At 48.1% G+C, this 17,500-nt stretch overlaps 1 protein-coding gene across 1 annotated transcript in view; it reads right to left on the bottom strand.

The window, feature by feature from the left end:
• Window positions 1-6,500, bottom strand: part of LOC137300363 (sarcosine dehydrogenase, mitochondrial-like) — an 86,355-nt gene extending 79,855 nt beyond the window's left edge. Inside the window, exons 1-2 of the mRNA XM_067969447.1 lie at window positions 6,154-6,500; window positions 5,051-5,229 (exon numbers count right to left, since the gene is read on the bottom strand). Of these exons, the coding sequence (XP_067825548.1) occupies window positions 5,051-5,229; window positions 6,154-6,484 (510 nt within the window). The 5' untranslated portion in view covers window positions 6,485-6,500. The remainder of the gene's footprint in view (window positions 1-5,050; window positions 5,230-6,153) is intronic.
• Between the last annotated feature and the right edge of the window lie 11,000 nt (window positions 6,501-17,500).

Raw genomic sequence — 17,500 nt, 5'->3', positions numbered from 1 at the left:
ACCATCCAGGACAAAGCAGCCCGCTTGACTGGCACCCCATCCACCACCCTAAACATTCACTCCCTTCACCACCGGCGCACAGTGGCTGCAGTGTGTACCATCCACAGGATGCACTGCAGCAACTCGCCAAGGCTTCTTCGACAGCACCTCCCAAACCCGCGACCTCTACCACCTAGAAGGACAAGAGCAGCAGGCACATGGGAACAACACCATCTGCACGTTCCCCTCCAAGTCACACACCATCCTGACTTGGAAATATATCGCCGTTCCTTCATCGTCGCTGGGTCAAAATCCTGGAACTCCCTTCCTAACAGCACTGTGGGAGAACCTTCACCACACTGACTGCAGCGGTTCAAGAAGGCGGCTCACCACCACCTTCTCAAGGGCAATGAGGGATGGGCAATAAATGCCAGCCTCGCCAGCGACGCCCACATCCCGTGATTGAATAAAAAAAAGCTAAGAAATAAAAAAAGGCAGTCACACTACTAGGAGTGTACTATAGACCCCCGAATAGCGAAAAGGAGATAGAAGAACAAATATGTAGGCAAATTTCTGAGTGCAAAAATAAGAGGGCAATAATAGTAGGGGACTTCAACTACCTGAACATCAACTGGGGTTCAAACAGTGTGAGGGGCACAGAGGGCGCAAAATTCTTGATCGGTGTCCAGGAGAACTTTTTTAACCAGTACGTGACAAACCCAACAAGAGGGGATGCAATTCTAGATTTAGTCCTGGGAAATGAAGATGGGCAAGTGGGTGAAGTGACAGTGGGTGACCATATTGGGGATAATGACCACAATTCAGTTAGTTTTAGCATTATTATGGAAAAGGACAGAGTTAAATCAGGAGTAAACATTTTAAATTGGGGGAAGGCAAATTTTACAGAACTAAGAGGTGATTTGGCAGAAGTGGACTGGACACAAATACTTGAGGAGAAATCAGTGGCAAGCCAGTGGGAGGCACTAAAAAGTGAAATTCTACGGGTACAATGCAGATACATCCCCTCAAAGAAAAAGGGTGGCACTGCTAAATTTAGAGCTCCTGGTTGTCTAGAAGTATACGGGGCAAGATAAAGCAGAAAAAGAAAGCTTATGACTGTCACAGAAAACTAAATACTGCAGAAAGCCTAGAGGAGTATAGAAAGTACAGGGATGATGTAAAAAAGGAAACAAGGAGAGCAAAGAGAGGACATGAAAAGATATTAGCTAGTAAGATTAAAGAAAACCCAAAGATGTTTTATCAGTACATTAAGAACAAGAGGATAGCTAAGGAAAAGGTGGGACCTATCAGGGATGATAAGGGTAACTTGTGTGTAGAAGCAGAGGATGTGGGTAGGGCTTTAAATGAATATTTCGTCCTCGTATTCACAAAGGAAAGGGATGATCCGGACGTAGTAGTTAAAGAGGAGAGGTGTGAAATATTGGATAAGGTAAACATAACGAGAGAGGAAGTACTAGAGGGACTGGAATCCTTGAAGGCTGATAAGTCATCAGGGCCGGATGGATTGTTTCCTGGGCTATTGAAGGAAGTCGGGGAGGAAATAGCGGATGCTCTGAGGATCATTTTCCAATCCTCACTGGATACAGGGGAGGTACCGGAGGACTGGAAGACTGCAAACGTAGTACCATTGTTTAAAAAGGGTACGAGGGAAAGGCTGAACAATTATAGGCCGGTCAGTCTTACCTCGGTGGTGGGCAAACTATTAGAATCAATACTGAGAGATAGGATGAACTGTCACTTGGAAAGGCATGGTTTAATCAGGGATAGTCAGCATGGGTTTGTTCAGGGAAGGTCATGCCTTACAAATCTGATTGAATTCTTTGAGGAAGTGACAAGGAGGATTGATGAGGTTAGTGCAGTGGATGTTGTCTACATGGATTTTAGTAAGGCATTTGACAAGGTCCCACATGGCAGACTGGTCAGAAAGGTAAAAGCCCATGGGACACAGGGAAATGTGGCAAATTGGATCCAAAATTGGCTCAGTAACAGAAAACAAAGGGTAAAAGTCGATGGATGTCTTTGTGAATGGAAATCAGTTTCCAGTGGTGTGCCACAGGGCTCAGTGTTGAGTCCCTTGCTGTTTGTGGTATATATTAATGATTTGGACTTGAATGTAGGGGGCATGATTGGCAAATTTGCAGACGACACAAAAATTGTCCGTGTAGTTGATAGTGAAGAGGATAGCTGTAGACTCCAAGAAGATATCAATGGGTTGGTGGAGTGGGCGGAAAAGTGGCAAATGGAGTTCAACCCGGAGAAGTGTGAGGTAATGCACTTAGGGAGGGCAAACAGTAAAAGGGAATACGCAGTAAACGGGAATATATTGAGAGGGGTAGAGGAAGTGAGAGACCTTGGAGTGCATGTGCACAGGTCCCTGAAGGTGGCAGTACAGGTAGATAAGGTTGTGAAGAAGGCATACGGAATGCTCTCCGTTATTAGCTGAGGTATAGAATACAAAAGCAGGGATGTAATGATGGAACTGTATAAAACGCTGGTAAGGCCACAGCTGGAGTATTATGTGCAGTTCTGGTCACCACATTACAGGAAGGACGTAATTGCTCTGGAGAGAGTGCAGAGAAGATTTACAAGAATGTTGCCAGGGCTTGAAAATTGCAGCTACGAGGAGAGATTGGATAGGCTGGTGTTGTTTACCTTGGAGCAGAGGAGGCTGAGGAGAGACTTGATTGAGGTGTATAAAATTATGAGGGGCCCAGATAGAGTAGACAGGAAGTTCCTGTTTCCCCTAGCGGAGAGTTCAAGAAGTAGAGGCCATAGATTTAAGCTGATTGGCGGAAGGATTAGAGGGGACATGAGGAAAAACTTTTTTACCCAGAGGGTGGTGGGTGTATGGAATTCACTGCCCGAATTGGTGGTAGGGGCAGGGACCCTCAACTCTTTTAAAAAGTACCTGGACCTGCACCTAAAGTGCTGTAAGCTGTCGGGCTACGGACCGGGTGCTGGAAGGTGGGATTAGAATGGGCACCTGGTTGTTCTTCGAGCCGGCGCGGACACGATGGGCCGAATGGCCCCCTTCTGAGCTGTATCTTTTCTATGGTTCTATGATGCTTAATATTGCCTTCTGTTCTCTTACAGGGCCTTCAGTGACCACCGTGACGGCAGAGGGCGATTCCTCAGACGACCTGCCGGCCTCTGAGGGGGCACCGTCACAGCTGAGTGAGTTATCCACCAGCGCAGATACACACACCTCGGTGGGTCCCCGTCCTCACTTAGTTGGGTCGCACATGGTGAGTCACCACAAACATGAGCACGAGCAGATACTGGAGGCAGGGGCAGCTGTGGAGAGCCCGCGTCGCTGTGAGCACTCTTCTCCAGGCTCTGCTCAGCTGGACACAGATGCTGAACCCTGGGGGCCATCCTTTAAAAGGAGAATGATCGAGGGGCAGCAGCACATTTGCGAGATGCTGGAACAGGTGCCACACGCACTCTCCACAATCGCGCAGAGGATGGAGGAGTCCAACTCCTGCATGGGGGGAATGGTGGCACAGGGACAGGAGGGAATCTCAGATATTGTCGCAGGGACGTGAGGGAATCTCTGAGACAGTGTCGCGGGTAAGTGCGGGAATGACTGCGATGGAGGGATGGCTTGCCTTCATGGAGCTTCAAGCACGGCTCACCAATGAGTCCATTGAGGCCCTAACAACGGCCCTTTGGACTCAGGGTGAGCAACTTTCTGCCACCTTAAACAGACAGGCAGATACACTAGCACTGGCCTTACAAGGCTTCACACATGTCCTCCAAACTGTCGTCCAGCAGGGTGGTAGGAGTGATGTGGGCCTGGCCCAGGAGAGGGATGATGGCGAAAGGGGACATGGAAGTGGGGATGCCACTCAAAGCGCCCCCACGTCTCACCCGTTGCCCCCCTTTCAACCAGTACCCACAATGCGGCCTCCTCTCCATCTGCAAAGGTGGAGGTGGAGCAGTCTTTGGAGGGGCCCTCACGGGCACCGAAACCCAGAGGGCGTTGGCCCAAAGCATCTAATGAGTCAGGGCATGGACAAGAGCAACCTACCACCACCTCTGCTGCAGCCACAGGGGGGGCACCATGTAGGAGTAGTCGGAAGCGAAAGGCAAAGATTTTGTGAGCACAAAGGGGATGCACAAGGGTGTTTGACGTTTTGTCATGTTTTTCATTTATATTTGATTTTTGTTAATGACACATTAAATATTATTATTGTCACCACTACTGCCATGTCTTGGCCATTCTTGACTGGCTTGTGTAATAAGTCCCTTTCATGAGGTTCACCATGAACACCCACACTTGATGCCACCCATGGGGTCACTCTACAGTGGGTGTATGTGTAGTTGCAGGACTATTTTGTGCGGGTGCCTGTGGTGCAGCACTGTGTTGTGGAGCTCCACGTGGCGGAGGTGGACGGCATGCCTGGCGAGGCTGGTGATGTTGCTCGTCCTCGGATGAAGTGATGAATGCAGCCATGGCGCCCCCCCATCCTGACGGTGTGAGTTTGAGGGGGTCCGCAAAGTAGGTAAATGTGTTTGCACAGCAGAGTTTAGGGTATAAATTAACAATTTTGAGAGGAAAGACAAAGGTGTTGCAGCCAAAAGTGTGTCTGAAGTGACAGAGTGCCCTGCTGCAATAAATGAGGTTTCCCCCCCCGACTGTCAAATAATCCTGTGCATCTCCCACTGGCTGCTGGCTGAAACACGTCTGCTCCAACAGGGAGTGTTTCCCACAGCACGGGAAACACGCTGAGGATCCTTCAAAATTGCACCTCTGCCAAAATCTCCACTCAATGAGGTCTGTCAAGTACCTCAAGTATCTAAATAACTGTGTGAATGATCATCCCGCCCGGCTTTAATTGCCAGTGGGCGTCCCGCATGTGGGAGCTGCGCGCGCCCGAACGTGTCACTGGGTAACCCGGAGGTCAGTGGGTTGGAGCCGGGCTCCGAACCTGCTCCGGGATTCTGCCATTTTAGGAGCCCACCCTGCCCCCAACGCACCCGCTCAGCTATCTGAAAATCGTCCCCCTCGTGTCCGAGGTGTGAAACTGTGCACAACACTGGTACTTACCGACATGAGGCGTTTATACTCGTCCAGCCGCTGCTTGTTGGAGGCTATGAAGAGGCCTCCATTCTCAATCCAACCCGTGTGCAGCCCAGTTTCCTCCTCCAGATCTTTACTCACAATCTCTCTCGTGTACCTCAGGAGCTCGATCTCAATGTCATTTGGCCGCAGCTGCCACAAGAGTCCTGTGGAAAGCAAAAGGGAACGAACTGAAGGGAGGATACACTCCAGGGCCAGGGAGGGGCAGCGTCCATGTGTTCAGTTCTGGGCACCGCACCTCAGGAAGGATATATTGGCCTTGGAGGGGGGGCAGCGCAGATTCACCAGAATGATACCGGGGCTGAAAGGGTTAAATTACGAGGACAGGTTGCACAGACTGGGCTTGTATTCCCTCGAGTCTAGAAGATTAAGGGGTGATCTAATTGAGGTGTTTAAGATGATTAAAGGATTTGATGGGGTCGATAGAGAGAAACTATTTCCTCTGGTGGGGGGAGTCCAGAACAAGGGGGCAGAACCTTAAAATTAGAGCCAGGCCGTTCAGGGGTGATGTCAGGAAGCACTTCATCACACCAAGGGGAGTGGGAATCTGGAACTCTCTCCCCCAAAAAGCTGTTGAGTCTGGGGGTCAATTGGAAATTTCAAGACCGAGATTGATAGATTTTTGTGGGTGAGGGGATTAAGGGTTACGGAACCAAGGCGGGTAAATGGAGTTAAGATACAGATCAGCCCTGATCTAATCGAATGGCGGAAGGCTCGAGGGGCTGAATGGCCTCCTCCTGTTCCCATGTTCCATGTGTTACTGGAAGGGATGGTACAAAACAATCTCGCCTCCATGGTGTTCTTGCCCCCTGACTTCTGCTTCTCCACAGTGTTACAGGCCGACACAGCCTCAGACCCTCTCCCCTTTCCCCACTCCTCCCCTTCACCGAGGGTCACACCCTCCCCCGAGGCTTCCCACCCCCTCCTTCTCCTCCACAGGGTCTCCGCCCTCTCCCCCTCCGGGTCTCCCCTTCCCCCTCCTCCTCCCACTCCGAGGGTCTCCAGCCCGTCCCCCTCCCTCTGGAGGTCTCCCTTCCCTCTTCCCCACCGACAGTCTCCCCCCTCCTCACCGGCTGTGTGCCAAGTGGTCCCGGCCGTCAGCTGGTCCCGTTCCAACAGGACCACATTGGTGATCCCCTTTTTCGCCAGATGGTACAAGGTGTGGCAGCCGATGCTCCCTCCACCCATCACCACCACATCGGCACATTTTGGTACAGGTTTGGTTGGGCCCTTGGACTGGGGCGTCTCCTCTTTGAGAGTTCTGCCGTATGGGACTCTGCGCTCCACTGCCGATCTCACAGTTGCCGAGGTGCTCAGATATCGGAGGTTGAACTTGGACAGGAAGTTGCGAGGACTCTTGCAGAAAGTGGCTATTCGGAGAGTAGAAGCAGGAGCAATCATGGTCACCTGTGAATCAAATAAAGAAACTTTAGATTGGTGGCTCCCAATCCACAAACACCTCCAATTTAAATTTTTCATTCTTGTTTTCAACTCCCTCCATGGCCTCCCCCCTCCCTATCTCTGTAACCTCCTCCAGCTCTACAACCCTCCGAGATCTCTGCGTTCCTCCAATTCTGGCCTCTTGCGCATCCCCGATTTTCATCGCTCCACCATTGGCGGCCGTGCCTTCAGCTGCCTGGGCCCTAAGCTCTGGAATTCCCTCCCTAAACCTCTCCGCCTCTCTCTCCCCCTTTAAGATGCTTCTTAAAACCTACCTCTTTGACCAAGCTTTTGGTCACCTGTCCTAATGTCTCCTTATGTGGCTCGGTGTCAAAATTTCTCTCATAACCACTGCTTTTCTTGATATATATTAATGACTTGGACTTGGGTGTACAGGGCACAACTTCAAAATTTGCAGATGACACAAAACTTGGAAGTGTAGTGAACAGTGAGGAGGATAGTGATAGACTTCAAGAGGATATAGACAGGCTGGTGGAATGGGCGGACACATGGCAGATGAAATTTAACGCAGAAAAATGCAAAGTGATACATTTCAGTAGGAAGAACGAGGAGAGGCAAAATAAACTAAAGGGTGCAATTCTAAAAGGGGTACAGGAACAGAGAGATCTGGGGGTATATGTACACAAATCATTGAAGGTGGCAGGGCAGGTTGAGAAAGCGGTTAAAAAAGCATACGGGATCCTGGGCTTTATAAATAGAGGCATAGAGTACAAAAGCAAGGAAGTCATGATGAACCTTTATAAAACACTGCTTCGACTACAACTGGAGTATTGTGTCCAGTTCTGGGCACCGCACTTTAGGAAAGATGTGAAGGCCTTAGAGAGGGTGCAGAGGAGATTTACTAGAATGATTCCAGGGATGAGGGACTTTAGTTATGTGGATAGACTGGAGAAGCTGAGATTGTTCTCCTTGGAACAGAGAAGGTTGTGAGGAGATTTGATCGAGGTATTCAAAATCATGAAGGGTCTAAACAGAGTAGATAGAGAGAAACTGTTCCCATTGGCAGAAGGGATATTGGAAAATGTGAGGTTATGCACTTTGGCAGGAAAAATCAGAGAGCAAGTTATTATCTTAAAGGCGAGAAACTGGAAAGTACTGCAGTACAAAGGGATCTGGGGGTCCTAGTGCAAGAAGATCAAAAAGTTAGTATGCAGGTGCAGCAGGTGATCAAGAAGGCCAACGGAATGTTGGCTTTTATTGCTCGGGGGATAGAATATAAAAACAGGGAGGTATTGCTGCAGTTATATAAGGTATTGGTGAGACCGCACCTGGAATACTGCATACAGTTTTGGTCTCCATACTTGAGAAAAGACATACTTGCTCTCGAGGCAGTACAAAGGTTCACTCGGTTAATCCCGGGGATGAGGGGGTGGACATATGAGGAGAGGTTGAGTAGATTGGGACTCTACTCATTGGAGTTCAGAAGAATGAGAGGCGATCTTATTGAAACATATAAGATTGTGAAGGGGCTTGATCGGGTGGATGCGGTAAGGATGTTCCCAAGGATGGGTGAAACGAGAACGAGGGGGCATAATCTTAGAATAAGGGGCTGCTCTTTCAAAACTGAGATGAGGAGAAACTTCTTCACTCAGAGGGTAGTAGGTCTGTGGAATTTGCTGCCCCAGGAAGCTGTGGAAGCTACATCATGAAATAAATTTAAAACAGAAATAGAGTTTCCTAGAAGTAAAGGGAATTAGGGGTTACGGGGAGCGGGCAGGAAATTGGACATGAATTTAGATTTGAGATTAGGATCAGATCAGCCATGATCTTATTGACTGGCGGAGCATGCTCGAGGGGCCGACTGGCCTACTCCTGCTCCTATTTCTTATGTTCTTAAGGGTCAAGAACCAGAGGATATAGATTTAAGGTGATTGGCAAAAGAACCAAAGGTGACATGAGGAAAAACTTTTTCACACAACAAGTGGTTAAGATCTGGAATGCACTGCCCGAGGGGGTGGTGGAGGCAGATTCAATCATGGCTTTCAAAAGGGAACTGGATAAGTACTTGAAAGGAAAAAATTTGCAGGGCTACAGGGATAGGGCGGGGGAGTGGGACTAGCTGGATTGCTCTTGCATAGAGCCGGCACAGACTCAATGGGCTGAATGGCCTCATTCGGTGCTGTAACCTTTCTATGATTCTATGATAACACTCCTGTAAAATGCTTTGGGCGCTAAATAAATAGATTGTTGTTCTCCTGCTCTTTCAGTGAGGAGGCTCCCCCTCCCCCAACCCTTTCCCTCCTCCCCTCTTCTCCCTCTTTCTCCTCCCCCCTCTCTTCCCCTTTCTCTTCCCCCTCCCCTCTCCCCTGGCATGTTCAGTGGTCTATTGGAAGATAGAATGGCACAGGTCTAACACGTTGGCTGTTGGTGACGATGGTTTTTTATAGTCTTTTAAGGGCACTGGTGGGGGCCATTGACGTTCCTTTCCCTGGGTGTCCCATTACTGTGTGTGGGGGGGGGAGGTGGGGGGAGGAGGAATGGGGAGATGGATGAACAATCATGTAATTGTTGTCACTCAGTCTGAGACTCGTCATTTCAGAGTGCGCTGCAGAGGCTGAAGGACAGAGAGGAATCTTCTCACCGTTTTACGTCGTGAGGTCAAACTAATTGTAAAGAGAGCAGAAAATTCCAAAAAGATATCCATAGTTTCAGTGAGTGAAGAGAAGCAAAGCCAGGAGGGGGAGGGGTCATAACCTACATGGGGAGGAGGGTCGATGGATAGCAATTTCGGAGTCCAGCTACGTCATTGAAAATTAGCTTGCAGGCGTAAAAAGCAACCAAAAAAAAGCTAATGGGATACTGGGTTTCATCACAGGAGATATATTCCTACTTACTGTATTAAAAATCTTCCATTTCTGTACACTTCCTGTCACATCTTTCCATTACAACTTCCTATATCCACATTTACATGGGTAAGATGGGTATAGAGGGATATGGGCCAAGTGCAGGCAATTGGGACTAGCTTAGTGGTATAAACTGGGCGACATGGACATGTTGGGCCGAAGGGCCTGTTTCCATGTTGTAAACTTCTATGATTTATAAAACAGCCCATGTAAACTGGTCATACTGTAATTACACCTGCCACCAATGGCTCCCCTGCAGTGCTCCTTATTGCATCTCCCACCTCCTCGGCCTGTACTGCAAGGGAACTCTCATTACTCTACCTCTCTGCTTCCAAGTGGCCATAAAAATTTTGCTATTGAACTGTACAATAAAATATTATATTAAAATCCTAGGTCTGCATAGATGTCCTGTCAACTTTTCCCATTATAAATTCTGAGGATATGTATTTATAATGGGAGCTTCCTATGTAAACTTGTCACGCTATAATTAATTCCCTTGCAGTGAAGCATTAGAGCACCACCACTTATAATGGAAATAGAAAAATAAGGTCAGAATACATGATTTTAAAATGGGGACTGAATTAAATCCACACACCCTCGTTCCATTATCTCCTGGCAGTTAACATCGTTTCACCTGAAGACTAAACTGATTCTCGACTCCCTGCGCCCAATGTCGTCGACTAGCATCGAATATAAAAGGAAGGAAGTGAGACTGCAGTTAGACAGATGCTCGGCAGACCTCACTGGGAATTCTGCGTTCAGTTCTGGTGTCCCACCGTGGGCCTTGGAGAAAGTCCAGTCAGGATTCACCAGCAGGATGTATGGGATGAGGGGACTGCGTAAACCTGGTGTATATTCCTGGGGATGAGGGGGCTAAGGTGTGATCTGAATGAGGTGTTTAAAATAATGAAAGGGATTGACGGGGTAGATGGGGAACGACCTTTCCTCCAGTCGGGGAGTCCACAAGAAGGGGACAGAATCTCAGAATTCCAGCTGAGTCGGTTAGAAGCAAATGCAGAAAAAAATCATCTTCACACAAGGGCTGTGAGAATGTGAAGCACTGCGCCCAGTGCGTGGATACAGAATCAAGTGAGGTGCTTAAAAGGCAGATGGATAGTTACCTGGGAAGGAGAAAGGTGGAAATTGGGATTTAAAAGATAGAGTTGCCATGGTTAACAAAATGTCAGAACCACAGCAGTCTAGAAATAGGAGGGATCAGACAAACGGGAAATGCAAAGACAGAGTAAGGAGGGTTTGGAGTACATGTGCGTAAATGCATGGAGTGTGATAAATAAGGTTGGTGAGTTGCAGGCACAAGTCGCCACATGAAGTTATGATACAGTGGCAATATCAGAAACCTGGCTCAAACAAGAGTAGAATTAGGAACTTAATATTCCTGGCTACAAAGTATTCAGGAGGAATAGGGAAGGAAAAAAAAGGATGAATCAAAGATACTGTTACAGTCCTGGAAAGGGATGATGTGCTTGAGGTTCTAAGACAGAATCTATTTGGTTGTAGTTAAGAAACAGAACAGGTGCTCTTACGCTGCTGGGTGTACAATAGAGGCCACTAAATAGTGGGAAGGAGAAGGAACAGCAAATCTGCAAGCAAATTTCAGAAAGATGTAAAAACAATAATGATAAAAGGGGGATTTCAATATCCTAATATAGTCGGGGGGGGGGGGGGGTGGTCACAGTGTTAAGCACAAGGAGGGGGAGGAATTTTCCGGTGTACAGGAGAACTTTCTTGATCAGTATATTTCCAGCCCAACAAGGGAGGAAGCAGTGCTGGATCTAGTTCTGGGGAATGAAGCGGAGCAAATGGAGCACGTTTCAGTGGGGGAGCATTGGGGAAACAGTGATCACAATATCATTAGGATTTGAGTAGTTATGGAAAGGGACAAGGAACAATCAAATGTGAACTGAAAAAGGAAATAAGAGAGGCAAAGGCAGAGTTTGAGAATAGATTAGCGGGTAACATAAAAGGGAACACTAAAGTATTTTATAAACATATAAACAGTAAAATTCTACAGGGATTTAGCAAGGCTTTGTTCAAGGTCCCACAAGGCAGGCTGTTCAGAAAAGTACAAGCCCATGGGATGCCAGGGAAAGTGGCAAGTTGGATCCAAAATTGGCTAAGTGGCAGGAAGCAAATTGTAAAGGTCGACGGGTATTTTTGTGACTGGAAGGCTGTTTCCAGTGGGGTTCCGCAGGGCTCAGTACGAGGTCCCTTGCTTTTTGTGGTATATATTAATGATTTGGACTTAAATGTAGGGGGCATGAACAAGTTTGCAGATGATACAAAAATTGGCTGTGTGGTTGTTAGTGAGGAGGAAAGCTGTAGACTGCAGGAAGATATCAATGGACTGGTCAGATGGGCAGAAAAGTGGCAAATGGAATTCAATCTGGAGAAGTGTGAGGGAATGCATGTGGGGAGAGCAAACAAGGCAAGGGAATACACAATAAATTGGAGGATACTGAGAGGAGCATGTCCACAGATCCCTGAAGGTAGCAGGACAGGTAGAAAAGGTGGTTAAGAAGGCATACGGGATACTTTCCTTTATTAGCCGAGGCATACAATACAAGAGCAGGGAGGTTATGCTGGAACTGTATAAAACACGAGTTAGGCCACAGCTTGAGTACTGTGTACAGTTCTGGTCACCACATTACAGGAAAGATGTGATTGCACTAGAGAGGGTGCAGAGGAGATTTACGAGGATGTTGCCAGGACTGAAGAATTTTAGCTATGAGGAAAGATTGGACAGGCTGGGGTTGTTTTCTTTGGACCAGAGGAGGCTGATGGGAGATTTAATTGAGGTGTATAAAATTATGAGGGGCCGAGATAGAGTGGATAGGAAGGACCTATTTCCTTAGCAGAGGGGTCAATAACCAGGGGGCATAGATTTAAAGTAATTGGTAGAAGGATTAGAGGGGAGCTGAGGAGAAACTTTTTCACCCAGAGGGTGGTGGGGGTCTGGAACTCACTGCCTGAAAGGGTGGGAGAGGCAGAAACCCTCAACTCATTTAAAAAGTACCTGGATGTGCACCTGAAGTGCTGTAACCCACAGGGCTACGGACCAAGTGCGGGAAAGTGGGATGAGGCTGGGGGGCTCATTTTCGGCCGGCACAGACACGATGGGCCGAATGGCCTCCTTCTGTGCCTTAAATTTCTACGATTCTATGAAAAGGGTAGTCAAAGGGTGGGGCCAGTTAGGGGCCAAAAATGAGATCTTCTTGTGGAGGCAGAGGTATTAAATGAGTACTGGAAAGAGGATGCTGCCAATGTATATAAAAGATGTATGTAAAGATTTGAATATACAAATTCCTTCTAAATTTAACCGTCTACTTTCAACCATGTCATCATCGTCGACAGCGGGGGAGGAGGAGCCTTTCTTTCTCTCTCCCACAGAGCGGTCGGCAGCGGGGAAGGAGGAGCGGACCTGGTTGGAGAGGTGGGAGCGGCGGCGAGTCGATTAAGGGAGCAGCGGAGGCCTGAGGTGAGTGATTAAACTCACCTACGTGAGTCTTTTTCCCCAGCGGGGAAGGAGCTTCGCGGCTTTTTCAAAGGCAGGGGGCGGGGCCAATTCATTGGTCCCCGTATATAGGTGGAGCGGTTGCTCAACCCGAGACACTACACGAGGAGTGACTCCCACCCTCCCACCTCCTCTAACCTTTTGGGGGGGGGGGGGGGGGGGTAGAGGGAATTTAAAGGGTAGGTTCGATTTTATATTTTATTTTCAGGGACTTAACTCCTGGACCGAAGATAAATAAGAAGCAAAAAGTAATCCAAGTGGGACGTCACCAAGGAAGAGGTAAGTGATTGGTTGGTGAGTATTTTCCTGCTGAATTTGTCTAAGGTTCGAGTTTGTGGATTCTCTGGTCTCTGTTGTGTAGTGGGGGACTGCTGTTCAGCAAGGGCCCTTGAGTATACCTTTTAATTGAAGTGAAATTGGTGGGATTCATTTAATTTGAATTAATTAGTTAAAGGGTAAGTCATGTCAGGACAGCCCAGCCCCGTGTTATGCTCTTCCTGCTCTATGTGGGAAATCAGGGACCCTTCCGGTGTCCCTGACGACCATGTGTGCGGGAAATGTATCCAGCTGCAGCTACTGACAAACCGCATTGCGGCACTGGAGCTGCGGATGGATTCATTATGGAGCATTCGCGATGCTGAGAATGTCGTGGACAGCACGTTTAGTGAGATGGTCACACCGCAGGTAAAGGTTGTACAGGCAGGAAGTAAGTGGGTGACCTCCAGGCAGAGTAAGAGGAGCAGGCAGGCAGTGCAGGGGTCCCCTGTGGCCGTCCCCCTCTCAAACAAATATACCGCTTTGGATATTGTTGAGGGGGATGACTTATCAGGGGAAGGCAGCAGCAGCCAACTTCCTGGCACCAGGGGTAGCTCTGCTGCACAGGCTGGGAGGAAAAAGAGTGGAAGAGCTATAGTGGTAGGGGATTCTATCGTAAGGGGAACAGACAGGCGTTTCTGTGGCCGTAAACGTGACTCCAGGATGGTTTGTTGCCTCCCTGGTGCCAGGGTCATGGATGTCACTGAGCGGCTACAGGGCATTCTCAAGGGGGAGGGTGAGCAGGCAGAGGCCGTGGTCCACATTGGGACCAACGACATAGGTAGGAAGGGAGATGAGGTCCTGCATCAAGAATTTAGGGAGCTAGGTAGCAGATTAAAGAGCAGGACCTCAAAGGTTGTAATCTCTGGATTACTCCCAGTGCCACGGGCTAGTGAGTATAGAAATAGGAGGATAGAACAGATGAATGCATGGCTAAAGAGTTGGTGCAGGAGGGAGGGTTTCAGTTTCCTGGATCACTGGGCCTGCTTCTGGGGAAGGTGGGACTTGTACAAGTCGGACGGGTTGCACCTGAACCAGAGCGGGACAAATATCCTTGCGGGGAGGTTTGCTAGCACTGTTGGGGGGGGTTTAAACTAACTTGGCAGGGGGATGGGATACAGAGTGGAGCTACAATAGGGGGTGATGTGCAGCCAAATATTGAGAAAAAAACAAATCAGCTTGGAAGACAGGGCAAATATGTGAGGGCAAGGCTGGATGGCATCTATTTTAATGCAAGGAGTCTTGCGAATAAGGTGGATGAACTGAAGGTGTTGATAAACACATGGGAGTATGATATTGTTGCTGTCACAGAGACATGGTTGAGGGAGGGGCAAGACTGGCAGCTCAATATTCCGGGGTACAGAATCTTCAGGCGAGACAGAGGAGGAGGTATAAGAGGAGGGGGGGTCGCAATATTAATTAAAGAATCAATTACTGCCATAAGGAGGGATGATATATTAGCAGGTTCCTCAAATGAGGCCATATGGGTGGAGCTTAAAAACAAAAAGGGGGCAAGCACTTTGATGGGAGTGTACTATAGGCCCCCAAACAGTCAGGGGGAGATAGAGGAACAGATATGTAGGCAAATCTCAGAAAATTGTGCAAATAATAGGGTAATAATAGTGGGGGATTTCAACTTCCCCAATATTAACTGGGATACTCAGAGTGTAAAAGGCTTAGAGGGTACAAAATTCTTAACGTGCATCCAGGAGAGCTTTTTGAGCCAGCATGTAGAAAGTCCTACAAGAGAGGGGGCGGTACTGGACCTAATTCTAGGGAATGTGGCCGGCCAAGTGGAAGAAGTGCTAGTAGGTGAGCACTTTGGTGACAGTGACCATAATTCGGTGAGATTTAAGGTGGTCATGGAAAAGGACAGGGAGGGGCCGGAAATAAAGGTTCTAAATTGGGGGAAGGCTGATTTTAATAGGATAAGGCAGGATCTGGCCAAAATGGACTGGGATCAGCTGCTTGTAGGAAAATCCGCATCGGAGCAATGGGAGTCTTTCAGAAGGGAGATTGAGACCATACAATGGCAACATGTTCCCGTAAAGGTCAAGGGTGGTTCCAAGAACTCCAGGGAACCTTGGATGTCAGGGGATATACGAGAATGGATTAGGAAAAAAAGGAGGGCTTTTGGCAGATACAAAAGGCTAAAGACGGAGGAAGCCCTAGAGGAGTACAAAAAGTGCAGGGGGATACTTAAAAAGGAAATTAGGAGATCAAGGAGGGGCCATGAAATAACACTGGCGAGCAAAATAAAGGAAAATCCTAAGATGTTTTATAAGTATATTAAGGGTAAGAGGATGACTAGGGAAAAAATAGGGCCCATTAGGGACAAAAATGGCAATCTGTGTGTGGAGCCGGCAGATGTAGGAGGGGTTCTAAATGAATTTTTTGCATCTGTTTTCACTATGGAGAAGGACGATGTAGACATAGAAATACGGCAGGGGGACTGTGATATACTCGAACATATTAACATCGAGCGGGAGGAGGTATTGGCGGTTTTAGCAGGCCTAAAAATGGATAAATCCCCAGGCCCGGACGAAATGTATCCCAGGCTACTGTGTGAGGCAAAGGAGGAGATTGCGGGGGCTCTGACACATATATTCAGAACCTCTCTGGCCACAGGGGATGTGCCAGAGGACTGGAGAACCGCTAATGTAATACCATTATTCAAGAAGGGGAGTAGGGAAAAACCGGGGAACTACAGGCCAGTGAGCCTAACATCAGTGGTAGGAAAATTATTGGAAAAAATTCTGAAGGACAAAATTAGTCTCCACTTGGAGAAGCAAGGATTAATCAGGGATAGTCAACATGGCTTTGTCAAGGGAAGATCATGTCTGACTAATTTGATTGAATTTTTTGAGGGGGTGACTAGGCGTGTGGATGAGGGTAACGCAGTGGATGTGGTATACATGGATTTCAGTAAGGCCTTCGATAAAGTCCCGCACAGGAGACTGGTCAAGAAGGTACGAGCCCATGGAATCCAGGGTGCCTTGGCACTTTGGATATAAAACTGGCTTAGTGGCAGAAGGCAGAGGGTGATGGTCGAAGGTTGTTTTTGTGACTGGAAGCCTGTGGCCAGTGGGGTACCACAGGGATCGGTGCTGGGTCCCTTGCTGTTTGTGGTCTACATTAATGACTTGGATATGAATGTAAAAGGTATGATCAGTAAGTTCGCTGATGATACAAAAATTGGTAGGGTGGTAAATAGCGAGGAGGATAGCCTCAGTCTGCAGGACGATATAGATGGGTTGGTCAGATGGGCGGAACAGTGGCAAATGGAATTTAACCCGGAAAAGTGCGAGGTGATGCACTTTGGAGGGACTAACAAGGCAAGGGTATACACAATGAATGGGAGGACCCTAGGCAAGACAGAGGGTCAGAGGGATCTTGGTGTGCAAGTTCACAGATCACTGAAGGCGGCGGAACAGGTAGATAAGGTGGTAAAGAAGGCATAATGGGATACTTGCCTTTATTAGCCGAGCATAGAATATAACAGCAAGGAGGTTATGATGGAGCTGTATAAAACACCTGGTTAGGCCACAGCTGGAGTACTGTGTGCAGTTCTGGTCGCCACACTACAGGAAGGATGTGATCGCTTTGGAGAGGGTGCAGAGGAGATTCACCAGGATGTTACCAGGGCTGGAGCGCTTCAGCTATGATGAGAGACTGGGAAGATTGGGTTTGTTTTCCTTGGAGCAGAGGAGGCTGAGGGGGGACATGATTGAGGTGTACAAAATTATGAGGGGCACAGATAGGATGGATACTAAGGAGCTTTTTCCCTTCGTTGAGGGTTCTATAACAAGGGGGCATAGATTCAAGGTAAAAGGCGGGAGGTTTAGAGGGGATTTGAGAAAGAACTTTTTCACCCAGAGGGTGGTTGGAGTCTGGAACTCACTGCCTGAGAGGGTTGTGGAGGCAGGAACCCTCACAACATTCAAGAAGCATTTGGATGAGCACTTGAAATGCCATAGCATACAAGGCTACGGACCAAATGCTGGAATATGGGATTAGATTAACAGGGCTTGATGGCCGGCGCGGACACGATGGGCCGAAGGGCCACTATCCGTGCTGTATAACTCTATGACTCTATCTCCAGTTAAGAATTGCTATAAGTTCCTGTGCTGGGTGCAGGGTGCATTGCACCAGTTAGAAAGCTCTCTGGGAATCTTACTTTAATAAATATGAAACTCCTTCAGGTAGTCCAACTTTCTGCATGAACTGGCATTGGTGGGAATTCACAATTAAGCCCCCTCTCCTCCA

The sequence above is a fragment of the Heptranchias perlo genome, chromosome 31 (genome assembly GCF_035084215.1).
Source record: "Heptranchias perlo isolate sHepPer1 chromosome 31, sHepPer1.hap1, whole genome shotgun sequence".
Classification (NCBI taxonomy): domain Eukaryota; kingdom Metazoa; phylum Chordata; class Chondrichthyes; order Hexanchiformes; family Hexanchidae; genus Heptranchias; species Heptranchias perlo.
The sequence above is the reverse complement of the archived record's forward strand: the minus strand, read 5'-3'. Positions and strand labels throughout refer to the sequence as shown.